This window comes from Monodon monoceros, unplaced genomic scaffold (genome assembly GCF_005190385.1).
Source record: "Monodon monoceros isolate NGI ecotype Baffin Bay Population unplaced genomic scaffold, NGI_Narwhal_1 Super_Scaffold_21, whole genome shotgun sequence".
Classification (NCBI taxonomy): Eukaryota; Metazoa; Chordata; class Mammalia; order Artiodactyla; family Monodontidae; genus Monodon; species Monodon monoceros.
The window spans coordinates 164,146,183-164,173,279 of NW_021703778.1; the positions used below are offsets into that span (position 1 = coordinate 164,146,183).

At 41.7% G+C, this 27,097-nt stretch overlaps 2 protein-coding genes across 3 annotated transcripts in view; one reads left to right on the forward strand and one right to left on the reverse strand.

The window, feature by feature from the left end:
• The window catches only part of PPP4R4 (protein phosphatase 4 regulatory subunit 4), a 121,005-nt gene extending 106,842 nt beyond the window's left edge, over positions 1 to 14,163 (forward strand). Inside the window, exons 21-25 of the mRNA XM_029239695.1 lie at positions 92 to 175; positions 480 to 573; positions 5,740 to 5,810; positions 10,931 to 11,078; positions 13,535 to 14,163. Of these exons, the coding sequence (XP_029095528.1) occupies positions 92 to 175; positions 480 to 573; positions 5,740 to 5,810; positions 10,931 to 11,078; positions 13,535 to 13,559 (422 nt within the window). The 3' untranslated portion in view covers positions 13,560 to 14,163. The remainder of the gene's footprint in view (positions 1 to 91; positions 176 to 479; positions 574 to 5,739; positions 5,811 to 10,930; positions 11,079 to 13,534) is intronic.
• Positions 14,164 to 17,697: 3,534 nt separating this feature from the next.
• SERPINA10 (serpin family A member 10) lies at positions 17,698 to 27,097 on the reverse strand. Of its 2 annotated transcripts, none has more exons than XM_029236402.1 (5): positions 27,035 to 27,097; positions 23,357 to 24,124; positions 21,780 to 22,053; positions 19,505 to 19,655; positions 17,698 to 18,484 (listed from the first exon to the last, which is right to left on the reverse strand). In XM_029236402.1, the coding sequence occupies exons 2-5, from the start codon at positions 24,078 to 24,080 to the stop codon at positions 18,293 to 18,295; spliced, it is 1,341 nt and encodes a 446-aa protein (XP_029092235.1). In that variant the 5' UTR covers positions 24,081 to 24,124; positions 27,035 to 27,097; the 3' UTR covers positions 17,698 to 18,292. The 2 variants fall into 2 exon arrangements, with proteins under 2 accessions (XP_029092235.1, XP_029092234.1); XM_029236401.1 differs by having other exon boundaries at positions 18,101 to 18,484; positions 23,357 to 24,128; positions 27,035 to 27,073.

A 27,097-nucleotide genomic window follows, 5' to 3' on the forward strand; every position in this document is an offset into this window, starting at 1 on the left:
TGATTCATATTCTCTGCATTGCCTTGTATGTGTATGGAAATTAATAAAAACTCAGAGGAAATTATAGCACTTAAATCAGAGTTTGTTTTAGGTAGAGACACCAAGACACCAACAACTCTGCCCAAGAACATCCCCATTTCTGTCCCTGGACCCTCTTCTGGCACCCCATCCACAAGTAAGAAACTTGTTTTTGTGTCTCCTTTTTTCCTTTCCTAAACAATAATTACAGGGAAGTCACTCCATGAGATGAGATATATCATTTGAAGGCACCTTTTGCCTTTTACTGTTAGCTGTTTTGGTGGTTCTTAATGGGCAGTAGGGGTAAGAGATACACCAGTCAGGTCAAGCTAAGGAAAGGAAGCTACACCTGTCAGTGTTTTACTGAAAATTGTGGGAGTTGGAGAGGAAATGGGGCTGGGGCAGCTAAGGATGAACTGATGAACTAAACAATTGCATTTTCCTTTTGCTTGTTACTCTAGGCAAAGAAATCAAGAAATCCAAATTGATTCGAAGCCAGTCTTTTAATAATCAAGCTTTTCATGCAAAATATGGCAACTTAGACAAGTGTGCTGGGTATGATCTGTCAGCTACTCACATTTTGACTTAATTTTTATTTTATTTTATTTTTTAATTAATTTTTATTGGAGTATAGTTGCTTTACAATGTTGTGTTAGCAACAGCAAAGTGAATCAGTTATACGTATACATATATCCCCTCTTTTTTAGATTTCCTTCCCATTTAAGTCACCACAGAGCATTGAGTAGACTTCCCTGTGCTATACAGTAGGTTCTCATTGGTTATCTATTTTATACATAGTAGTGTGTTTATTGTCAATCCCAATCTCCCAATTCATCCTGACCTCACTTCCCCCTTGGTATCCATAAGTTTGTTCTCTACATCTGTGTCTCTATTTCTGCTTTGCAAATAAGTTCATCTGTACCATTTTTCTAGATTCCACTTATAAGTGATATTATACAATGTTCCTTTTTCTATTTCTGACTTACTTCACTCTGTATGACAGTCTCTAGGGTCTATCCATGCCTCTGCAAACGGCACTATTTTGTTCCTTTTTATGGCTGAGTAATATTCCCTTGTCTATATGTACCACATCTTCTTTATCTATTCCTCTGTTGATGGGCATTTAGGTTGCTTCCATGTCCTGGCTGTTGTAAATAGTGCTGCAGTGAATATTGGTGTGCATGTATCTTTTTGAATTATGGTTTTCTCCCGGTATATGCCCAGGAGCTGGATTGCTGGGTCATATGGTAATTCTATTTTTAGTTTTTTGAGGAACCTCCATTGTGTTCTCCATAGTGGCTGTACCAATTTACATTCCCACCAGCAGTGTAGGAGAGTTCCGTTTTCTCCACATCCTCTCCAGCATTTTTCTTTGTAGATTTTTTGATGATGGCCATTCGGACTGGTGTGAGGTGATACCTCATTGTAGTTTTGACTTGCATCTCGCTAATAATTAGTGGCGTTGAGCACCTTTTCATGTGTTTCTTGGCCATCTGTATGTCTTCTTTGCAGAAATGTCTATTTAGGTCTTCTGCCCATTTTTTCATTAGGTTGTTTTTTTTTTTTTGATATTGAGCTGCATGAGCTGTTTATATATTTTAGAGATTAATCCCTTGTCAGTTACTTTGTTTGAAAATATTTTCTCCCATTCTGAGCGTTGTCTTTTCGTTTGGTTTATGGTTTCCTTTGCTGTGCAAAAACTTTTAAGTTTAATTAGGTCCCACTTGTTTATTTTTGTTTTTATTTTCATACTCTAGGAAGTGGGTCAAAAAAGATCTTTCTGAGATTTATGTCAGAGTGTTCTGCCTATGTTTTCCTCTAAGAGTTTTATAGTGTCTGGCCTTACATTTAGGTCTTTAATCCATTTTGAGTTTATTTTTGTGTGTGGTGTTAGGAAGTGTTCTAATTTTATTCTTTTACATGTAGCTGTCCAGTTTTCCCAGCACCACTTACTGAAGAGACTGTCTTTTCCCTATTGTATATTCTTGCCTCCTTTGTCATGGATTAGGTGACCATAGGTGTGTGGGTTTATCTCTGGGCTTTGTATCCTGTTCCATTGATTTATTTTTCTGTTTTTGTGCTCGTACCATACTCTCTTGATGAATGTAGCTTTGTAGTGTAGTCTGAAGTCAGGGACCCTGATCTTCCAGCTCTGTTTTTCTTTCTCAAGATTGCTTTGGCTATTCAGGATCTTTTGTGTTTCTATACAAATTGTAAAATTTTTTGTTCTAATTCTGTGAACAGTGCCATTGGTAATTTGATAGGGAGTGCATTGAATCTGTTGATTGCTTTGGGAAGTATAGTCATTTTCACAGTATTGATTCTTCCAACTCAAGAACATGGTATGTTTCTCCATCTGTTTGTGTCGTCTTTGATTTCTTTCATCAGTATCATATAGTTTTCTGAGTACAAGTCTTTTGTCTCCTTAGGTAGGTTTATTCCTAGGTATTTTATTCTCTTGTTGCAATGGTAAATAGGATTGTTTCCTTAATATCTCTTTCTGATTTTTCATTGTTAGTGTATAGGAATGCAAGAGATTTCTTTGTATTAATTTTGTATCCTGCAACTTTACCAAATTCATTGGAAAACTCTACTCATTTTCTGGTGGCTTCTATGTATAGTATCATGTCATCTGCAAACAGTGACAGTTTTACTTCTTTTCCAATTTGGATTCCTTTTATTCCTTTTTCTTCTCTGATTGCCGTGGCTAGGACTTTCAAAACTATGTTGAATAATAGTGGCAAGAGTGGACATCCTTGTCTTGTTCCTGAACTTAAAGGAAATGCTTTCAGTTTTTCACCATTGAGAATGATGTTTGCTGTGGATTTGTCGTATATGGCCTTTATTATGTTGAGGTAGGTTCCTTCTGTGCCCACTTTCTGGAGAGTTTTTATCATAAATGGGTGTTGAATTTTGTCAGAAGCCTTTTCTGTATCTATTGAGATGATCATATGGTTTTTATTCTTCAATTTTTTAATATAGTATATCACATTGATTGATTTGCATATATTGAAGAATCCTAGCGTCTCTGGGATAAGTCCCACTTGTTCATGGCGTATGATCCTTTTAATGTGTTGTTGGATTCTGTTTGCTAGTATTTTGTTGAGGATTTTTGTGTCTGTGTTCCTCAGTGATATTGGCCTGTAATTTTCTTTTTCGTGATATCTTATCTTTGTCTGGTTTTGGTGTCAGGGTGATGGTGGCCTCGTAGAATGAGCCTGGGAGTGTTCCTTCCTCTGCAATTTTTTGGAAGAGTTTGAGAAGGATGGATGTTAGCTCTTCTCTAAATGCTTGATAGAATTCACCTGTGAAGTCGTCTGGTCCAGGACTTTTGTTTGTTGGAAGATTTTTAATCACAATTTCAATTTCATTACTTGTGATTGGTCTGTTCATATTTTCTGTTTCTTCCTGGTTCAGTCTTGGAAAGTTATATCTTTCTAAGAATTTGTCCATTTCTTCCAGGTTGTCCATTTTATTGGCATATAGTTGCTTGTAGTATTCTCTTATGAGCCTTTGTATTTCTGCGGTATCAGTTGTAACTTCTCCTTTTTCATTTCTAATTTTATTGATTTGAGTCCTCTCCCTTTTTTTTCTTGATGAGTCTGGCTAAAGGTTTATCAATATTGTTTATCTTCTCAAACAACCAGCTTTTAGTTTCATTGATCTTTGCTGTTGTTTTCTTCATTTCTATTTCGTTTACTTCTGCTCTGATCTTTATGATTTTTCTTTTACTAATTTTCGGTTTTGTTTCTTCTTCTTTCTCTAGTTGCTTTACGTGTAAGGTTAGGTTGTTTGAGATTTTTCTTGTTTCTTGAAGTAAGATTGTATTGCTATAAACTTCCCTCTTCGAACTGCTTTTTGTTGTATCCCATAGGTTTTGGGTCATCATGTTTTCGTTGTCATTTGTTTCTAGGTATTTTTTGACTTCCTCTTTGATTTCTTCAGTTATCCATTGGTTATTTAATAACATATTGTTTAGCTTCTATGTGTTTGTGTTTTTTTACAGTTTTTTTCCTGCAGCTGATTTCTAATCTCATAGCATTGTGGTCTGAAATGATGCTTGATATGATTTCAGTTTTCTTAAATTTATTGAGGCTTGATTTGTGACCCAAGATGTAATCTGTCCTAGAGAATGTTCCGTGTGCCCTTGAGAAGAAAGTGTATTCTGCTGCTTTCGGTTGGAATGTCCTGTAATTATCAATTAAGTCCATCTGGTCTAATGTGTCATTTAAGGCTTGTGTTTCCTTATTAATTTTCTGTCTGGATGATCTGTCCATTGGTATAAATGGGGTGTTAACGTCCCCCACGATTATTGTGTTACTGTCGATTTCCTCTTTTATGGCTGTTAGCATTTGCCTTATGTATTGAGGTGTTCCTATGTTTGGTGCATAAATATTTACAATTGTTATATCTTCGTCTTGGATTGATCCCTTGATCATTATGTAGTGTCCTTCCTTGTCTCTTGTAACATTCTTTATTTTAAAGTTGATTTTGTCTGATATGAATATTGCTACTCCAGCTTTCTGTTGATTTCTATGTGCATGGAATGTCTTTTTCCATCCCCTCATTTTCAGTCTGTACATGTCCCTAGGTCTGAAGTCAGTCTCTTGTAGACAGCATATATATGGGTCGTGTTCTGACTTAATTTTCATCTTATACATCTTTATGTGAAATGAATTGAATTATTAAATAATTCAATGAATTATTAAATAAAATCAGGATTATTTTTTAGGTTTTTATAGGTCAGTAATTTCTAAGTTATCTTCTATAAAGTTTTCATGTTAAAAAAAAAAAGTAGTCTACGAATTTGCATAAGAAATAGGTATCCTGGAATTCTAGGAAGACGACTGTCCTGATGCTCTATAACAACATCATGGAATCCGTGTGTTGTTTGTGCTATATCACCTATGCCACAGAACTTCTAAATGGGTATGAACGTGCCCCATTTACTAAATGGATGTGGACATCCGTTTGCAGCTAGTGTTGTTTCTGTCCGTAAAGAAGCCACTGGCCTGTTTCTGTGGTAAAGTGGTGACAACACAGTTCTCCTGATGGTAGATGCATGTGTAGTCTCCCTTTTGGCCCAGAACACAAAATTATAAACAGTTAAGATTAGGGGAGAATCAGCATAAATTAAATGACCATGAATTTTATGTATATTGTACACATATAGTATATAACAGCTGTATATCAAGTGGCAAGTGAAGTAATTTTAAGGGAACATAAATGTCTTCAAAACTATTTATCAAAAATATAACATGTTACGGGAAAAATGTTTTTCTTTTATTATTTTTATCCTTTTATAAAAGATTGAATAAAAAGCTTATTCTAGATTTTCAGCTATGTTTTTGGACATTATTGGTAGATCCTTCTAAAGTTCCTAGCCAATAGGGTGATCTCAAGATGGACAAGAGAGATTAGAACTAAAGATAAGTTATTTCCAGGAAAATTTTATCCACATTACCTGTTTGGGCTGAGCATCAATAGAAAACCTGTTATTTTGATGTAGCAGAAGTTTAAGGAGATGATTTTAAGTTAAAGACAAAGTAATTATTGTGAGGCATGGAGTGTAAAAAATAAATGAGAAATAAAAATAGCAAGCATGTTTCATAAGAAGTAGAGGAAAGCATTAAAAAAAAGATTAGGAAAGACCTAGTGCTAGATGACTGGGATCGAAAGAAGCATATGCTTGTATTTTAACTAAATCATGTTCTTTTCTAGTAAAAGTTCTACAGCAGCATATACACCTTCTGTCTCAGGGTTAACAAAGACTTCTGTGATTTCACTAACTGGTAAGTAGAAATCTGAGCTCTTCAAAAAATTGTTAAATTTAATAAAATATGATTTTCCTTAAATGGCCCATTTCTTTATTTCTAGTTACAGTTTCCCTAAATTTATATCTTTATCAAATAGCAAAGAAATTAAACTTTTCCCTAGCAATTAAGAAGATGTTAACAATACTATTTTGTTTTCACTGTGTCAAGAGTCAGAGTTCGATATTTGCAAAAGAGGAAAAGGACAAAATAAGATAGGTTTTACCATGGTCTGAGGACGTAATGAGGCATAGACTAAAAGTTTTTGCAATAATTTTTAAGGAAGTTAAAAACAGCAGGGCTTCACTGTGGATCATATGCTGCTAAACAGTTACAATATTATGTATTTGAAAGTTTATACCAGGGGTAAAGGGCCACATGATAAATATTTTGGGCTCTGTTGGCCAATTGGTTTCTGTCACAATTACTCAACTCTGGTGTGACAGAGTAAAAGCAGCCATAGACAACACATAACAAGTAGGTATGGCCTTTATTGGACACAATATTATTGTGTCTCAGGGAACAGGGAGGCCTGAGGAGGCGAGAGATGGGGGAATGGCCAGTAAATGGAGCAATCAGAACAGACACAACATAAATTAAGTTTGCCATCTTTTTTTTTGACAAGTGTTCTTTTTTTAAGGGAACTTTATTTTTATTTATTTATTTATTTATTTATTTATGGCTGTGTTGGGTCTTCCTTGCTGTGTGGGCTTTCTTTAGTTGCGGTGAGCGGGGGCTACTCTTCATTGCAGCACGCAGGCTTACTGCGGTGGCTTCTCTTGTTGCGGAGCACGGGCTCTAGGCACGCGGGCTTCAGTAGTTGTGGCACATGGGCTTCAGTAGTTGTGACATGCAGGCTTCAGTAGTTGTGACTCACAGGCTCTAGAGCACAGGCTCAGTAGCTGTGGTGCACTGGCTTAGCTGCTTCGCGGCATGTGGGATCTTCCTGGACCAGGGCTCGAACCTGTGTCCCCTGCATTGGCAAGCGGATTCTTAACCACTGCACCACCAGGGGAGCCCAAGTTTTCCATCTTATGTGAGTGAGGTTCATGGTGCCACAAGACAATTGCAATAGTAACATCAAAGATCATGATCACAGACCACCATAAATATAATAATAATGAAACAGTTGGAAATATTGTAAGAATTATCAAAATCTGACACGAAGACAAGAAGCGAGCAAATGCTGTTGGAAAAATGGTGCTGTTAGACTTGCTGGGCGCAGTGTTGCCACAAACCTTCAATTTATAAAAAATGCATTTTCTGTTCTACCTGCAGTAAAGTGAAGAGCAATAAAACAAGGTAGGCTTGTGTATGATATGTAGATTCTAAAACTTAACATCCAAAGCCTTAAATAAAAGCATGTCTCTCATAAGGGTAAATTATTTATTAAAATATTTGAAAAGTATTCTATCTTAAAATTTCGGTATTATTTTGGGGAGAGGGAATAGGTTGAATGAAATATCTCCTAGGTTTCTTGATTAGAAAAATGTGCTTATTACTTATTATTTATTACTTAATGAATTACAGACTGAGGAAAAAGTCACTATACAATTACATATCTGATCTACAAAGAGAAAATGGGAGCAAAATGTCTCTTAACAAATGTATTAAGTGTTCACAGAGAGAAGAGATTTTATTTACTTTTGTGGCTTAAGACGGGCTTTAGGATGATTATCATTTGAGGTGAACCTTAAGGTACGCTAGGATTTTGACAGGCAGAGATGGGTATGGAATACTGTCCCATGCAGAGGACCTGTCAGAAGCAAAAGCTGACTGTTGTGTCTTCAGGGAGCGACAGCAGGCTGTTTGGCTGGAGCCCGGAGAGGGTGTAGCGGGAGTAGTGTTAAATAAAATAAAGGTAAGGTCAAGTGTAGAGCGGAAGATCTAATTGATGCTTTTTACTTAAGGTGAATCCATCAGTCATCAATTGCAGCATTCCAAAGCTATGTGGGCACCACAGACTGGGGGAAATGTAAAGGGAATTCTAGTAAGGATTCAGGGAAACACATTGCAATGTATCCATTTTTGGTGGGTATGAAAATTAGTGGAACCCTTTGGAAGCAGTTTGGTCAAGTTCATCAAGAATCCTAGTTTTAAAAAATAGTCTATGCCTCAAAAAATCCCATTTCTAGTGATCCGTCATGAAGTATAAATAAAACACATATAACGAGAAAAAATTTGTCACAGTGTTCCTCCTTGACACGATGTGATGGAGGTGCTACTTCACCTCTTCTCATCCTCCCTCAAACCCAGATCCCTAGTCTAATTGTGAGAAAAGCATCAGACAAATTCCAGTAGGGGCACAGCCTACAAAATATTTGACCAGTACCCCTAAAAACTGTTAAGGTCATCAAAAGCAAGGAAAGGCTAAGAAACTGTCCCAGCCACGGAGAGCCTAAGGAGACCTGACAAGTAAGGGTACTGTGGTGCCCTGGATGGGACCCTGAGACAAACAGACATTGGGTGAGACTGACAGAATCCAAACACACTGTGGATTTTTGTTAATAATGATGTGTCACCACTGGCTCACTAATTGTACCAAGTATAGTATGTAAATGTAAGGTGTTAATAATAGGGGAACTGGGTGAAAGGGGTAGGTGGGAATTCTTCATACTCTCTTCTCAATTTTTCTGTAAATCTAATACTTTAAAAAATTGTCTATTTAAAGATAACATTTAAAATAACTTCAAAGATTTTAAATGCTTAGGGATAAATTTAATAAAATGTGTGCTAAATGCACACTCAGAACTTCCAAAATGTTGCTGAAAGAAATTAAAGAAGACATAAATAAATGGAAAGCTGTACCATGTTTATGGATTAGAAAACGTAATATTGTTATGATGTCAGTTCATTTTAAATTGAGCCATAGATTCAGTGCAATCCTGATAAAAATTTTGACAGTCTTTTTGAAATTTACTGTGTGTTCAAATTCATAGAGCTGAGTATTTTGAAAAAAATTAAAGTTAGAGAATATCAGTTACCTGATTTCATCATTTACTACTACAGCTTCAGTACTCAAGACTGTGTGCCCTGCCCTGACATACATAGTCAGCTGAGTTTCAACAAAGGTGATGTGATTGTACTTTTTAAAATAATACTAGAACAATTGGATATCCATAAAAAACCCAAAGAACTGAACCTCAATTCTTATCTCACAACTGTACACAAAATTAACTCAAAATGTATTCTAAACTTAAGCATAAAAGCTAAAAGTGACATTTCTGAAGAAAATATAGAAGGGAGTCTTTGTGATTTTGGAATTGACAAAAGTTTTTCCAAACCATAAAGAAAAAAATTAACATTGGACTTCATAAAAATGTAAAGTTTTAGCACTTTGAAATAGAGCATTAAAAAAATAAAAGGCAGGACACAGATTAGGAGAAAATATTCATATTACATATACCTGACAAAGGACTTGTATCCGGAATATACAAAGATCTTTTTTTTTAAGTTGAAGTATAGTTGCTTTACAATATTGTGTTAATTTCAGGTGCACAGCACAGCAATTCAGTTATACATACATTCTGCCTCAGGTCCTCTTTCCTTATAGGTTATTACAAAATACTGAGACTAGTTCCCTATGCTATACAGTAGTTGCTCGTTGGTTATCTATTTTATTATTTATATAGCAGGGTGTATATGTTAATCCCAACCTCCTAATTTATCCCTCCCCCCCTTTTTCTGCCTTTCCCCTTTGGTAACCATAAGTTAGTTTTCTATGTCTGCGAGTCTCTTTCTACTTTGGAAATAAGTTCATTTGTATCTTTTTTTTTTTTTAGATTCCACATACAAGCAATATCATATGATATTTATCTTTCTCTGACTTACTTCACTTATTATGATCATCTCTAGGTCCATCCGTGTTGCTGCAAATGGCATTATTTTATTCTTTTTTATGGCTGAGTAATATTCTATATTCCACCACATCTTCTTTATCAGTTCCTCTGTTGATGGACATTTAGGTTGCTTCCATGTCTTGGCTCTTGTAAATAGTGCTGCAGTGAACATTGGGGTGCCTGTATCTTTTCGAATTACGGTTTTCTCTGGATATATGCCCAGGAGTGGGATTGCAGGATCATATGGTAGTTCTATTTTTAGTTTTAAGAATATACAAAGATCTTTAAAACAAATCAGGCAACTGATTTTAAAATGGGAAAAAATTTGAACTCGCACTTCATGAAAGAAGATATACAAATAAGTAAGTAAAAAGATGCTTGCGATCAGTAACCATTAAGAAATGCAAATTAAAGCAATGAGTAACCCCCCCACACACACAAACACACAAGGAGATACCGCTTCACACCCACTAGAATGACTAAAAAGACTCACGATATCAAGTATGTGTGAGGAGGTGGAGAAACTTTCCAGGACTCTCACATGTTGCTGTTGGAAATGCAAAATGGTCTAATCACTTTGGACAGCAGGTTGGCAGTTCCTTATGAAGTTAAATATACACTTACTATGTGACTCAGCAGTTCCATTCCAAGACTTTTACTGAAGAGAAGTTAAAACATATGTCCATACACAGACATGCACACAATTGTCCATAGCAGCTCTATTTGTAATAGATTACAAATTTTTTGGAAAAAAAATCATAATGTCTATCGATAGGAGAATGGATAGACAAATTTTGCCATGTCTGTGCAATGGGAATACCAGTCAGCAATAAAAAGGATGAAGTATTGATGTGGATGAATCGCAGCATAATTATGCTGCATGAAAGAAGGCAGACAAAAAAGCATACATACTGTATGATTCCATTTATACAATATTCTATAAAATGCAAACTAATCTGTAGTGACAGGAGGCAGGTCCGTGGTTGCCTGGAGTGGGGGAGGGGGGTGGAGGGAGGGATGACAAGGAGGCGGAACAAACATCCAGTGATGGGTGTGTTCATTCTTGATTGTGGTGATGGCTTCATGGGTGTATACAGATGTCAGAACCTTAAATTTGTGCAATTTATTGTATATAAATTATACCTTAATAAAGTTGACTTTAAAAGAAGGGAAACAAAGTCAGTTATCATTAACCTTCTCTAAGGTTCGCATCTCTCTAAGTATATTCCATCTGGCTGACTGTACACGTATTACTTTCAGATGATTCATTCCGGACTCGTAATGCCGGCAGTGCTCCCAGTTCCTTTTCCTCTAATACTCCCCTGCCCAGCACCTCCCGAGGGACAGGTAACTCAGGTGATCCCAAGAGCGGTGGAAGTAAAGATACACAACCACGGAAGGCTACCTTGTAAGTAATCCAGTGATGTACCGCTAAGTGTTTTATTCTGTTCTTTTCTCAGTGTACTTTCCTTCCCACTTAAATACTTCTCCGAAGAATAGAAGATGTCTGTAACGAGGCAGTGTCATCAATTAAAAGGGATTATTATTATCACTGTTACGTCAGCTACTTTATATAAGATAATTTATATGTGGCAAAGACATTGTAACCTTAGGAAGTTGACAAGAAACTTTAAATGGTTCCCACTAATATCTGAGATCTGTTTATTTTTCTGCGAAATATTTGCATTCAGGAAATTTAGCTCTGAGAAGACTCTGAGTGTAATTGCATTCCTTTAAACAGCTAGCTTAAGTACACAGCATTTAACCACCCAGTGCTCAGGGGGATGGGTGTAACTGATGCCACTTAAGAGAGATTACTGCAGCATATAATCCAGAGTTGTGGGTCCAATAAGCTAGAGATTCTACAGACAACATTTGTTCCTTAAAGTTATAAAGGTCATAAAGGGCCTCTATTCTCCTTTTCCCCTTGTGGTTCCTTTTTATGCACCATTTGGATCTTGTTTGAATTGTCGAAGCCTTTGTTTCTTTTAGGTTAAACATTTAAGAGGGTAGTGCCAAAAAAAAATCTCCATAACGAGAGGTTGTATCCAGGTAGAAGTGATTCATCCAAAATACCCAAACTATAGTTACACGTGTCCTCTTTCATATGGGACACGTGAATCTTCCGATTAGAAGAGAATTTAAACAGGATTCAGACTTTCTTTTAAACATATTTCACTTAATTCATGAATATTTTCTATTATTAACTTTCTGATGTGCATCTTTTTGCAGAAGCTCCACACTGGAGTCCCATTTAGGAACTGAACTGTATTATAATTTGTTCAAAAATTTTAATTGGTCATTGGTGTATACAAATATAGATGTATTCAAAATTCATTCAGAACTTAGAAATACATTTATTGAATAGAGCTCAAGGAAAGAGTAGGACTACATAATAGAAAAAAGTAATAGTAAATAGAAAAAATAATATTGATAGTACAGGTTAGTAGTATTAATACAGAAGATATTTTTATTTACAGAGAATCTCTTAGCCATATAATTATTGCTCTAATGATTATACTGTGGGAGTTCCATTTAAAGTCTCAAAATAGAGGCAGGACAGGGTAATGGTCTATGGAGAGCACGGAGCTGGAGCCTCATGCCCTGGTTCCCGTGGCAGTTCCAGCGAGCACTCTGGGCCTCGGTGTGCCCGCGAAATGACAGGGCAAGGCTCACAGTTCATCCTCTGAGGCGCCTTCCGTTCTGGCATCCTGAAATCCTTCCTCTCGATCACCCTTGACCCTCTTCCTGTCAAAAGATTGCCCTGGAATTCTTCTATTGAAGAACACGTTTAATAACATCAGAATGCAATTCATTCTCTTTTCAACTTATCTTTCTAAATGCAATAGGCATTTTTGATAAGTAAAGACCATTGAAGCCTAATATATTTATACTAGCTGTCCTTTATTTCAGATTACTACCTTTATCTGTTTTTTCGTTGTTGAGCATGTTTTTCCTTTTTATTGACTGAATTTTCTCTTGCTCAGTATTTGTAATACATAATTATATAAATAATCATATAATCAGTTATATCTATAATTGATTGTTTTAAAAAATGAATCTAGAAACAAACACTCTGCTAACAAGTCACAGAATTTTGTTTCTTCTTTTCTGAATATTCTAAAGAAGGAGGAATATTGGTATCACAGCTGCTTTATTAATGTGTAACTGAATCTGCAGGTCCACAACTCTCTCTCCATGTTATGTGGTTCTAATTTGAATTTCTCATGTATGCACACCGCCACATAACTGAAATAGGTGATTGATATCTACATTGGTCATGTTTCTGTGGAGTATTATCCACCATTCAGTGCCATGCCATATCCAAATGAAAATCTATCCTTTTTTTCTTAAAATAAACCTATGAAGTGATTTCAGAAACTATTAATCATCTCAGTTTTTGCTACTCAGAAAAATTCTATGCAATACATTCTCCAGCTTTACAGTATCGTGGAGATGACACATCTGGTATTTAGGAATATCAGTGTCTTAAAGGAAGTACGGAATGCATCATATCTTATGTCTTTCAAGGCCAGACAATTGATATATTTTTAGGCTGTGTTAATTTCTGTTATGGTTATAGAAAGTGAAAAACGTAGGAAAAGTATGAATTGAATTGAATGCTATGTTAGATGCACATAGGATTTAGTAGTTAAAGGTTATTCCAAGTGACCTTTAATATGTAATTCACCGTTCTCATATATTAGGTTTATTCAAAGTAGATTATATCTATTTCTTTACTTTGTAAGCATTATATGGATAAAAATTTTCATGTTTTGTTTTCTTTTTTTTTCTTTCCTTCTCCTTCTTCTCTCTCTCTTCTCTCTTTCATTCTTCTCTATTTCTTTCCTCCTTTTGACAAAGAAAATCCAGAAAATCCAATCCTTAAGTCATCTGCTTGAAGGAGGCAGAACAAAGACAACTGGAGATAACGTGATCGATGGACTAAAGCTAAAGCAATGGCTCGGGCTTTTTTTTTTTTTTTTTTTTTAATGAATGGGAAAGAGAGGATACATAATGGCAGCTGATGTTGTTAAACGTTCCATGTTTGAAATTATATTCCCTAGGAGGTATAATATATATTTCTTGAATAATAATGTGGTTACAGAATTCCAATGTTATAGTGAAGTGTAATGAAAAACAACTTTAGGTATGTGCTTTAACTACTGCTACAAAAGAGATAAGTCTGCATTTATTTGTGCAGGAAACCATCTATTTAATTGTTCTAGAGTTTAGCATTTACAAATTGAAAGGTCCAAATCAACTGAAATTGCCCCGCCTAGATAATCACTTGGAGGGGGACTTGGGAGTAAGAATGACACTGCATTTTCTCACAAATCTCCAAGCCCAGTTGAAAAGTCACACTGAAACGGTACAAACAGCTGTCCGAAATTATATCAGTCCTACGATTGTGATGACAAGATGTTGTACCTGGACATTCCGAAATTAAAATTTGGCAATGAAAATTCTACAAAGATTTCTGATAACTTTTAGCTACAGCTACCTTAAAAATAACAGATTGATGATTTCCTTTATTTCCTAGAAGAATTTATTTTATAAATACTTTGTTTACATTTTAGATTGTATTTGTCCTTACTGAATTAAAAATGATGACTCTAGTTTGAATCAGCTGTTACTCCAAGCTATCATGCTTAAGCTATGTCAACAGCATATATTTGTACTAATGCTAATCTTTCCATCAATGTTTGCCTGTGGAATATATTCAGTTCTTAATTTTAAAAATGTCAGTTCTTGAGATATACTGTATGAAGCTATTGTCAGCTTCTCTATTTCAAAATGCAATCAGCATATAACTATATTGATATTAGAAAATATTTGTTTTTTTAAAATATACTGATGTATGATAAAGATGATCTAATTTGTGAATGCATATGCGTGTGGTTACTTTTTATAATGTGAAATAATGAATTTACTCAAAATAAAACATAGGTTAATGAGATACCTGTGTTTGTGAAAAAAGTTTTTAATACTTTCCTGCAGTTTTTATTCTGTAATTAAAGACAGTTCATTCTTAAGTAATGAACAAGAAAAGCGCACGGACATCAACTATACATTACCCAGGGGACAGCTACTCAGTGTGAGGCTTTCATGCTGTTTGTTTCCCCCTTTCCTTACATATGGCCTCTTTTTTGGCTTTTTTTTTTTTTTGCGGTACGCGGGCCTCTCACTGTCGTGGCCTCTCCCGTCGCAGAGCACAGGCTCCAGACGCTGCAGGCTCCGCGGCCATGGCTCACGGGCCCAGCCGCTCCGCGGCATGTGGGATCTTCCCGGACCGGGGCACGAACCCGCGTCCCCTGCATCGGCAGGCGGACTCTCAACCTCTGCGCCACCAGGGAAGCCCTATTTTGGCTATTTTTAGTGATTCTTCATATCTTTCATTTAAGCACAGTCAGGTAAATGGAATTGTTCAACCATTCATTTTGTCAGTAATTAAAAATTGAGTAGGTATGAGAAGCTTGACAGTACTGGTTAATTCATGCATTCTTTGTGGATTTCATTTAACTCTTTTAGTGACGTCTCCTGCTCACATCACTAACGTGGAACTGAATACATGATGATCTAGGAGACAGTATTGGGCGTATGTAATGGACCTCAGAACAGCGTCAGTTTTTCTAGTACTTTGATTCATAGTCCACGTTGACTCTGTTACTTAAAAGAATGGAGAATTTCAGTTTATTTGTTCAAAAATAAATTTAGCCGGGTTAGGAACTTTTTATTTTCCACCATGCATGTGGGAGAAGAGGAAAACAATTGGACAGAGAAAAGTCACTACTGCTTATAGAGCTCAGAATTCTACAGAAGTCAGCTGCAGTCTTAGGCACTAAATTATCAATTAAGACAGTCAACGTTATGTTTGGAGGTTTCCTTTTTCTCCCACAGAACATGATAATTTCTAAAGTCGTTGAAATATTTGTTAAAACTATACTTCCAAGGACAGATACGTAAAAACAGTAAAAAACAAATTGGTGATAGTTATGAGTATCCACATATATCTCGATTTACACTAGAAACAAGACCGATACTCTTATAAAAGTTCTTAGTTTAACAACTTATCCGATAGTTCCTTTAAACCAGTTGTGTGACAAGGAAAGATCTCCCTCCATCTGTAGCTGCAGAGAAATAGGGACATCTCTATCTGTTAATTATGGAAACTTGCAGTTTTAAGGACGTGTTCCAAAATTTCACTAGTTAGCATTATAAGCAAAAAAATAGACCTGTAGAATCAACTTTACTGGCAGAAATGGAGAAGGCAAAAAGGATTTTACTTAATAGAGAGGAGCATATAGAGGTTTTCTTCCAAAACCTCATACACATTTAAAAGTCATTTCCGTTACTTGATTTCCTGAGCTTTATACAGACACCTTATTCTGGAGGAGTAAGCCCATTTTACCTGCAGTTAGTGGACATACGTGAAATATTTGAATTGAAATGGAACGGTCTCTCTAGCTTGGCCCTAGTGGTTTTACAGCGAAGATGAAATGAATTCAATTAAGTCAGTAATCTGTTCTCAGTTGTTATATAGCATGTGTGTGAGAGAGTGAGAGAGAGAGAGAGAGAGAGAGAGGGAGAGAGTGAGTGAGAGTGTGTGTGTGTGTGTGTGTGTGTGTGTGTGTGTGTAGGAACAGTTTTTAAAACCTGACACTTAAATATAGTGAAGCACTGTTACCATGCTCAGAATTTTCCCCCTCAGTTGAAACCTTGAATTTTTTTGTAAGATCAAGTACTTTTTCATTGGTCTGCATTTTTTCACCATGCATATATATTTAAAAAATCTGAAACCTAGTGTCCTTGGAGCTTCTTCAAGCATATGTGGGGAAATATTAATTTTTTATAGAGAATAGGGCCATTTTCTACCTTAAAGAGTAATGTCAGTTATCATTGTTATGCCAGCGTTGTTTTGTGCAACTGTGTGCAGAGATGAGGGGAGAGTTTGATATGTATGTTCTATGAATCCTTTGATAATAATGAACCTTTTTTATAACTGGGTTTGGCCATATTTATTTCAGAGGGTATTGTGTTCTCATAGGCTTTCGTTTTTAGATTTCATCTCTTAAAAATGGGTAATTTGAGCCCTCTTTTATTTCTCTTTCTACTGTGTTTCCATAAATGAACCTCATTAGTTGAATACTAACAGCTCACTTAAGGATGCCAACTGAAGTTAATCGTCTATTTTTGTTTCTTTCTAGGCTCTAGAGTCGCCTGGCTTACCAATGTCAGCTAGTGCCCTTGGAAGGGAATACAGGGATGAACTCATGTCCAGGTTTTAGAATGATGAAGAGTTAGTCTCTAGACTACTGCTTATTATTACTACCTATTCACATTAAGTACTATTTACATAACTCTGACTTATTGTAATAAGATGACTAACCAATACATTAATTTTAAGTGTATTTAAATTGGATAGCAAACAGATAAAAACCCAACTAGGCCGTTAGTCAACATGGTTGACATTCCAAGATTAGTTAACTCTATTCACGATTCTCTGAAATTACTCCTAAAATATTTTCTTGTCTATATAACAGAAAATGACCGGCTGAGGAAGTATTTGCTGTTTTTCTTTGAACCTTGGGACAAAGTCCATGCTTATATTCCGTCTAGCCACAGTGGGTAACTGAGAGGTGAGCACATGCTGCCTGTTGAAGTGGACGGACCCCATCAGATGTTGTAGACAGAAAGAAGAGTGCAATGGGCTTGGGGACTGGAGTCAGGAGAGGCAGGCTTCTGACTCTGCCATTGCTCCACTGGGTGACGTTTTCCTTCCTCTGAGATGCCCTGTATGATTTAGCCATTAGATGCCGTAGGCACAGTGCCTCAAGCCCACGATACTTTTAGGGGCCCATGAAGATGTTTTGCTTCTTGCAACAAGCAAGTTCCATACTTTGACTGCAGCGGTGTAAAGACAGATATAACCCAGAATATATTCATCTTTATACCAATGCAGTCATAAAATATAATTTCTATTATACACACACACATATATATATATATTTATTTTTACAGAGGGAGGAGCCTGTGAAGACAAAAGTACCTGGGGCCCACGAAAGCCATACTGCGGCCCTCTCTCCGGTTTCCCATTTCTTTGCTTTGTAAAACGAAGGTATTGAACTGGATGATCTGTGGCTCAGTTAACGGCTCCACGGAGTGGGTGGAGCCACATTGCAGCAGGACTGACCACGGCTATTTTCTTCTAATTTTAGTCACCAAGAAATGATTCTATAGTAGGTTAAAAATAAAACACTAATTTGCATTAGGGAGAAGTAAAGAGAGCGAAGCTCATGACCCATGGAGAATGTGTACTTGTCTTCTTCCCAAAGGCTTCGTCTTGAAATAGAGTTCTGATCTACCATAGTTTTAAGTCCAGATACCAAGATGGTCTTTAGTCAATAGCAAAGGCTCTTAGAAACAGGCTTAAAATACCAGACAGCTTGTACAAACATCTCCTTAAAATAAGTTTGAATTTAATACGCAGTTTTATCTAAGGATGGCTCAAACTAGCATCTGAGGACAAGGGCGCCACACCCAGTGCCAGTGTCCTGTGTAAGTTCAGACACCTCAGATCCAGCGTCTGCTGTGGCTCTAAGGACTCACGCATGTCATCAATCACAGGAGAGTCGGATTCACCACCCTGCCCAGAAATAGCACGATTCTGGAGGTTTCTTCATAGATGATGAAGTGAAACGGCCGGTCCACTTTGATGATGGGAGGCATGGAATAAGCAGTGATTTCTGACAGGGTTCCCGCCACCGCCTCTGTTCCTTCTTCATCCACCTCAATCATCGCTCTTTGTAAAACCTGGAAAAGGAAATACATGGAAGGCCGTTTGTGTGCCAGTGGAGATGAGGGAATTAATTGAGCCCCTGGACATTCTGTGTTATTGTCCTACCCACGGGGCCACGCTCTCGGGATTTAGTGGTACAGGGCTCATCTGCGCAGAGAGGAATGGTCTGAGGTTGCCCCAGCGACTGCCTTAGAAGCCCACAAGATACCCGGAGACACCAGGAACCGATTGTGAAATTCATTCTGGGCAGGGACCCAGGGACTCTGTGGCTGGCCAGTTCATGCACACATGCATCAAATGAACAAATACTTATTTAGCATGTACTTTGTGCTACTGATTTTTGAGCCGAGCTGGTGTTCCTCCTGGAAGGTTTTCAAGCCGTCTGGAACCCCTGAGAATTTTGACCTTCCTTCTGGCAGGCTAGGTAGGGGCAGGGTTGTGGTTAGTCTTCCGTAGCAGCTTCCCAGCACCTGGTACTGCTCTGAAGTGGTCCATGGGGTAAGCCCCTGGGTCCCTGAAGTCGTCCTGAACGCTGGTGGCCTGTATTTAGGCCACCTGTTGTGTCTGAGAGGCCCTTTTGTCCAGGAACCTCATGTGATGTGAGTGACGGACCTGTATAATTATTATAAGAGGCGATAATGATAATAATCCCTACTGTTTTGTAGGGATATTTCAGACAGGGTTTCCACAAGGGGCGGGAAGTTAGCCAGATAACCTCTGGGGCTTTCTTTCATCTTTAAAGTGGTGCAGTTTCATGGAATTTTGAATGAATCTGTGAACCAGTTCCATTTTGGGATAAATTTCTCCTTGAGCACTGGGAGAGAAGAGAGAGAGCTCTGCATAAGAGAGATTAAATTAGTTGAACAGATGTTTTAAAAAGTAGCTCCAAATTCTTAAAACATCCAACTTGGGTGCTGTTTCAATTCTTTTGGAATTTTAATCTAATTTTCTACTACAACCTGGCCTTTTATCAACGTTAAATGGTATGTAAAAATATTCGTTGGTTTGGGCCCCAGTGGAAGATCCTGACTTACCTTGGATACTTTAAGATTTCTTTCAGTAACTGAGAGATCACTCAAGTCAGCCCAGGGTGAGAAGATTCTTCTGATTCCCATCTGTTTAAGCAGCTCATGCATCTTATACTTCTGGTCTAACTTGAACTTTGGAAAGAAAACTTCCATTTTTCTGTGGTACAAGTACATATAATGGTGAACTGTAGACAAAAGCCATAGATTCTGAACACTAAAAAGGTCACACTTTCTTTTAACCTTCCCCCAAGCTTATTCCCACTAACAAGTCTCCCTCCGTTGACTAGAGCTCATTCTGTTCTTTTGTAATGAATGGCCTGACTCAGAGAAGAGAGCTTCAGCTTCAGGGAACCAGTTTCATTTCCCAGCCAATGACTTGCATTCTCTTTAGCAAAGAACACCACACTTTGTATCCATTTCCCTGGGTTTTGAAAACAACCCCAAACCAACCAAACAGTTGCTGCCATCAGCCCTGCAGACTCCAGGCTGTTTTCAATACCCAGATTACAGAGCGCCCCAGGATTTTATATATATAAAATATATAAAACACACATTCGCACAATGGTGTTTTTTGTTTAGAGAGATGAGTTCTGTGGCTCAAAAATAAAAAGAATGAAAACTACTGATTGGTACTAAATTAGTCTTAAAGAAGTCCCAATGTCTTAATCTGTGAAGTACAGCCAAAATACCAATACCAATTTCACAATGTTCTTCAGAGAAGTAAATGAAATAATATATGTTAAGCACCCAGAACAATGTCTCGTGTAGTTTCCTTTTGCTCCCTTCATCACCCCCACCTCTCTCTCTCTCTCTCTCTCTCTTTCTCTCTCTCTCTCTCTCTCTCTCTCTCTCTCTCTGTCTCTCTGTCTCTCGGAGCTGGGCCAGGCTGTCGGGCTGGAATATAACTGAGGACATGACATGCCTTGGAGACTGATTTATAAATGTATCCCCACAAACATTTGTTGAAGGCTTATTATGTTTGAGTCCTATGCTAGGTTCTAAGGATTTGAAGGAAAAGAAGAAGAATGAAGATAAAATGAACACTGAAGATCTTTAGCTGGACTCCTCTCTGTGCCAAATGCTGGAGTGACAGGATTCTGGAGGCATCGCCGTGGACTCCTTACTGGCGCTGCCTTCCCCCCACCCCAGTAGGTGGATTAATTTATTCCACAAGCATTTGCGACCCTGCTCTGTGCTTCCAACCCTGCTCTCTGCACGCGGCCCCCGCCCCCGGTCGTCTCAGTCAGTCTCATGGTTCCATTTACGTGCTGCTGACTCCCCAGCCTGGACCTCACCCTGCACCCCAGAGCTAGCTGCCTTCCTGACATCTCCGCCTGGATGTCTAATAGGTATTTCTGATCCAGATGTTTCCGACTGAACTTTTGAACTTACCTCTCGGCGTGTTCCTCCTACGGTCTCCCCTTTCAGTAAATGGCAAATCCTTCCTTCCCGTTGCTACGGCCAAAAACTTCGCCTTCACCTTTGACTTTCTTTCCCTCTCTGTCACCCACATCCAGTCCGTTAGCCAATCCTGTCGCCTCCGGCCTCGTCACAGACCCAGGACCCCACTGCTCCTCGTTGCTTCCACTGCCGTCACCTGCCGAGCATCCTGACCTAGGTGGCTACGCTGACCTCCTGGCTGGTCCCCTTGCCCCTCCCACATACCCCTAGTGTCTCTTCTCAGCACAGGCCATACTGCTCCTCTGCTTGGCTCCAGTGGCTTCTCGTCTCCCTTGGCAAAAGCCCAAGTCTTTTCCGGGGCCAGTAACGTATGGTCCCGGGTGACACCTGCTGGCTCCTCTGCGACCTTATCTGCTGCTGGAGCCTCACCGGCTGCCTCGCTCTTCCTGGAATCCAGTAAGCACAGTCCCGTCCCAGCACTTTCCCACTTCTGCCTGTACCTCTTCTCTCCCCCAGCGTACCTTCAGAATCCTCCTTCCTCTTAAGTGTTCGCTTACTGCTACCTTCTTGGCCAGGCCTTCCCTGACCCCCACCTGCACCCTGCTGGTGCCCTCATCACTAGAACGTGAGCTCTGCGAGGGCTAGCATCGTGCATGCGTCCCAGTGCCTGGCACGTGGGAGAAACTTGATAAGGGCTGGCCGAGTGAATGAACGAGCCAGGCGCTGGGATAGATGCTGATAGAGGGGGAAACAGGACAAACGCGGCCCCTGCCATCGGGGAGCCCGCAGCGGGCTGGGCTGGGACGGGCACGGAACGAAATTGTGGGTGCCCGTAGGGAGGGGCCAGCTGAGCTGGAGTAGGGCGACGAGGGAGCTGTACCTGGTTTTCATGTTCCTGAGCCACGTGTCCACCAAATCTGTGGTCAAGTAGTCCTCGAGGGCCAGGTGGTCACCTATCCTTCCCATGAGGACCACCAGCATGGTGGCATTTCCTCGGTAGGGCAGTTTGAGGACGTGGCAACGGAAATTCTTGTCAAAAGTGGAGGCAAACTTGCCTGCCCTGTACATCATGGGCACCTTGACTGCCTTGTACTTGTCCAGGTAGAAAGTGTCTGTCTCGGTGAGGACAGGGTCAAAAGGGGTCAGCCATTTCCCTGAACAGATAAGAAAGAAACTCGTTGCAGAAACCGCCCTCCTCGAAAGCATCGTTCTTGCTAAAGTAATAAAGGGCCAGTGTTCTATCCCCCTTTCTGCCCAACTAGGAAAGGCATCCTTATCAGGTTTGTTTTGACCGCAGCTCAGGCGGCCAAAATAAATTCCCCAAAGATCAGCCTTTCGCAGGCTTCTCTCCCAGCTGGCAAAACCTGGATCCATCCAGAGGCCCTGTTGGAATCACACACAAAAGCACGGAGATATCTCCTAATGACCGCCCCCCCCCATTCCCTCATTGTTCTGGACAAAACACTGGGTGTTTTGAGTGAACTTTTGTTCGAGTGAACAAAAGTCACTCATTCCAGCTGGAGCCCAAAGGACCCACCTTCTTCTACACTCGCTCCCTTGTGGTTGGTTAGCTCCAGCCTAGAGAAGACTTAAGGCCTGTCCCCAGCCCTGTCTGCAGGAGGGGCCCTCTGACCGCCACTTTGTCTAGTGCACACCATGTGCAAACAGGCCACCGTGGCAAAAGTGATGACATTCCCGCACATCCTGTGCTCGGTGAGGCTCTGAGGGCAGGGGGCCCTGGCTGACAAAGAGCCACGCGACCCAGAGGAGGCTGCCAGAGTGTGGGCCCATGACTCTACACACTGATAGTCTGTCTGGCCTGGCTGACTGGAAGCATGTCCTCCTCCCGGACTTTGCAAGTCCCCTAGTGTCACCTTCCTGCTACAACTGTGGCCACACCAGTCCAGTCCTCCACGAGAGAGGCAGGATGGAAAGGACCCGGGATGAGCGTGTCAGGAGGCCCTCGTCTGAGTTTGGCCTCTGCCGTTTACCATGTGATCTCTCTGAGCCTCAGTTCATCTCTATGGTAGGTGGGAGTGTGCATTTTCTATATTGAGAATACGAGGACATGGGACTTTGTCACTTGCCCCAGGTCACAAAAGTAGAGCGTGAAAGAGCAAAGATGCAACCCTAAATCTCTCAGATGATATGCCTTTTTTAAAAAAAAATGACCCAGAGGGTTCCGCATGTCAGAATGTCAGAGGAGAGCTGTGTAGACGTGCTTAGAAAACTTAAGCCCTGCAAACACCTGGGCCCCCAGGGCAGGGGCATCAAGTGAAATCATTGTCTGGCACTGTGCCTGGTATGTCCTACATGTGTTTCACTCTGTTTGTAAAACCTGAGAACAACATGTTCCTAGGAGATCATTTGGCGTCGACCATACACAGGCCCAGCAGGAAAGGAAGAGACAGGCGAAGAGAGCCATGGCTCTGGGAGAGCAGAACATTATCAAAGTACCTTTGAGCAAGATGTAATCCACAAGAATTAATTTGGTGTCAGGATTAATCTCATCAAAGAGTTTGGGAATTTTCCCCTGAGTCTCTTTGCTAATGTGATGATTCATGAGCCCTTTGGCCTGGGATGCGTTGCGAAAATTTATAGTCACACACTCCATATCGAAATACCTCTTGGAGAAATTGAGGAAGGTCTCTTTGACATCAAAGTCCTCGTGGATGAAGGCAAAACTCCCCTGGGTCAGGCCCAGCTCTGGGTTGTGGGAGAGGCTTTCTCGGAGCTGCTTGAAGAGGGCAGGCAGGCGCGGGGGCCAGGTCTGGTTTACTGCGGGCAGGGTCTGATTCAGGGCCTGCAGGCGGAGCCCCGTCTCCAGCTGGGCTCTGCTCTGTCCCCTGGCCCCCAGGGTCAAGGCTGCCATGGCCCAGGCCAGGCCGAGCGGGGAGAAGACCACGTTGCCGTCGTGCCTCATGGAGATCTTACGAAGCAGGCTGAACCCCAAGTTGGAGGTCTCCCCAGAGAGCTTCTGCCAGTCTGCCGTCAGCCAGGGGGGGCCCTCGTCCTCCTGCAGGACCTGCGCCCCCTCGCTGCTCTCAGTCTGGGCCCTGGGGGTCGGCAGAGTCTCCAGTCCTGCCTGGGCCTCTGGTGAGCGGGGACCAGGGCTGGAACCGGGTACCAGCCACACCTGGGCCAGGAGGCAGGGCAGCAGGAGGCTCAGCACCGCCTGCATCTGGGCAGCGTGGAGGCCCGGGAGGCTTCCCTTTGGCAACAAGGCTTCCTCGGGAGAAAAGAGGGCAGAGCTTAATTTTAACGGCTGATACACACCTCCTCCCTGTGTCCCGGTACAGCTCCTCCAGGGACCCGCTTCCTCCCTGGGGGACGGGGCTTAGCTCCCCGAGCCCTGCCTCGGGGACACCCTGAGCAAGTTGGGGTCCCATTTGTCACCTGAGTGGGGGGCACATTATTTCACAGGGTGAAACCGCCTCGGGTTTCCATCCAGGGCCGCGCCCTCGGGCAGCTCCTAGTCTCCCCCAGCTTTCCCCAGTCATCCCACTTCCTCCAGCGGGGTGGCAGGCAGCCAAGAAGAGGGGGATGGAAGAGGAGGCGGTCTGGGTGCCCGGCCTCACTGGGTGCAGTCAGAGCAGCGGCCGGAGTCAGGAGGTCTTCCCAGGCTTTTACTGGTCTGCTTCGTTCACTGCCCTTGATCGCTAGACGATACGGCAGCCCGTCCAAGCTGAGCTGCGGCGACCTGGACCTGGGGACATGTTTGCCTGGGGACTTGGAGGGTCTGGGTGGCCATCGGGGCAGGGCAGGGGGAAATGCTGAGTTTGCCTGATTCGGTGGTGGGATCCCCCCTGCGGCTCCCCTAGGGCACTCCACCCAGCCCTGGGGCCCAGTTACAGAACTCCTCTTAGGAGCTCCCGCCTTCACTCTCCCTGGAGCTCCCCAGCACAGAAACAGATAACAAGCTGACTCACACCATGCGAGCCTGGGCTAAAGCTCCACTTGGACGGTCTCATCTCATCCTCACTGTGACCTGTGAAGTGTGTCCTCCTCTCACTGCCCCGAGGCTGCCTATTCTAGTGGGGCCAGCCTTCCAGCACAGGCAGTGGGTCTCCAAACGCCGCACTCGCCACCACTGCCCCCCCTCTGGCCTCCCTCACATCCTTGGGCACCGAGCCTGGTTCCTGAGCACCTGTACAGTTTCCATCTGAATAAACTGTGCGCTGGGCTGTGCCACCTGCCTGTCTCCACACACGGTTCCTGGTGCTCAGCTGACACCCCCAAGCCTGTGTCCCAGAGGCTGTCTGGAAGGTCACCAGGATGCACCCTCACCCTCTTCTGCCCACTGGACCCACTGCCCCAATGCGCGCGGGGCAGGCGAGGCCGCAGACCTCACGGGAGCTCCCGTCAGCAGAGACCCTCATTCTCAGGCCACCTGTAGCAAAATGCGGCGACAGGGTGAGGTTCCCAGGCCTCTTCTCCCTGCCGCAGGGGGCTGTGTCCTCGCCTGTGCCTGCTACAAAGTGACCCCTGGCCCCAGGACTCAGTGCGTCGCTCTTTGCTTTTGCTAAAGGGTGCCACAGAATCCAGGGCCTCATTCCTTCCACAGCTTCAGTGGCGTGACCTTACTCAGTGAAATATTCCTGCTGTTTTCTAGCTGTCAGCGTTTAGGAAACTCTGTCCGATTCTAGACGGCAAGCCTGCATTCAGTAGGTCACGCCGACACTGCACATGCTGGGTGAGTACCTCCTGGAATGTACCAAACGCACCCAGGTTCTTGCCTTCATTATATCACAGGATATAGCACCCCTTTGTAAATTAACCCCACAGCGGGACACTCCCAAATTCAGAATCACTTCTGTCTCTGACAGCCATCAAGAAATGATCCCAGCGCAGCAAGTAGATGTCACCCCTTCTGACTGCTAAGTCTTCCCTCAAAGCTCCACCTTCAGTCTGGAGTGGCAGCCAGGGAATACACTGGGCGGCCCTGCACGCTGCTTACCCGGCAGTCCCATGCATCCCCTAGGGTCTTTGTTCATCTACAGAACAGTACAGAATCTGTGTGCAGGGGGCATCCCCTCAAACACCAGGGGGAGGCCGAGGATGCCATGAGTGAAAAAGAATGGAGGACACCTGATTCAGAATGGAGTCAGGAAGCCGTGCAGGGTGGGCGCTCATGCATTCCCGCTCATCTCAATATTCATGATCAACAGGAAGAAGGAAGCTTTCCGCACACCTTAGTAACGGCAAACTGCCCACGCTTGCTGCCAACGAGAAGCCACCATGACTCTGAACTCCCATTCTCCTCCAATGAGCTTTGGTTCAAAACAACACTCCCCAGCTTCCTCCCTGAACCTAATAAAAGCCAACCTCGCCTTTGTCTCTTTGGGACTTGCCTATGGTTTGCCATAGTTTGTTGGTCCCGAATTGCAATTCCTCTGCTATTCCTGAATCAATTCGTCTTCGCTTAATCGTAACTGCCATTAATTTTGTTTAAGGATGACACAAGGATGCAGCACCCTAAATTGAACCCGAGCAGTAAGAAATCAACCCCTTACCCACCACTTCTCAGCCCTGAATAGACCTGGAACAGCAGCTCTACCCCCAGATCTGGAAGCAGGGGAAAGTCTCTTGCCTGGGCAGACAGGTCCCTGGGAAGAAAGCCAGGGAGTTGTGTGGGACTTACACAGTGAGTGTGGCGGGCGTGAAATCTCAAGCCTTAAAAGCCTCTTCCTGGGGACTTCCTTGGTGGCGCAGTGGTTAAGACTCCATGCTCCCGATGCAGGGGCCTGGGTTCCATCCCTGGTCAGGGAACTAGATCCCACATGCATGCCACAACTAAGAGTTCATGCCATAACTAAGGAGCTTGCCTGCCACAACTAAGATCCAGTGCAACCAAATAAATATTTTTTAAAAATTAAAAAAAAAGAATCCCTTATGTTAAAAAAAAAAAAAAAAAGCCTCTTCCTCTGGCCTCCTGCTGAGGAAGCCCCCTATGTCTACAACACGCCTCTTACCTCCCACCCGCACCCTATCCAGTCCGGGAATGAGGGCTCGGCACTGCCTAGGTTCCCACCCCCTTCCCTTGAAACCCACTCAGAGAGGACAAGAAGGTCTTCTCTCCCCATCCCTCACTAGGCAGACACTGTGAAGGCCTCCCTTTAATCCGCTGCCTCTTACCAGTGAGGTGCCGCCAGGTGCCTGGGAAGGTCCTTCATTCAGGGCAAAGACAGAAGCTTAGGG

Excerpts from the sequence above, each read along its gene's own strand:
- SERPINA10 (XM_029236402.1), bottom strand. The coding sequence starts at position 24,080 with ATGCAGGCGGTGCTGAGCCTCCTGCTGCCCTGCCTCCTGGCCCAGGTG. Across the intron at positions 22,054-23,356 it reads GGATTACATCTTGCTCAAAG|GGAAATGGCTGACCCCTTTT; the intron begins GTACTTTGATAA and ends TTATCTGTTCAG. Across the intron at positions 18,485-19,504 it reads GAAATCTTAAAGTATCCAAG|GTTTTACAAAGAGCGATGAT; the intron begins GTAAGTCAGGAT and ends TTCCTTTTCCAG.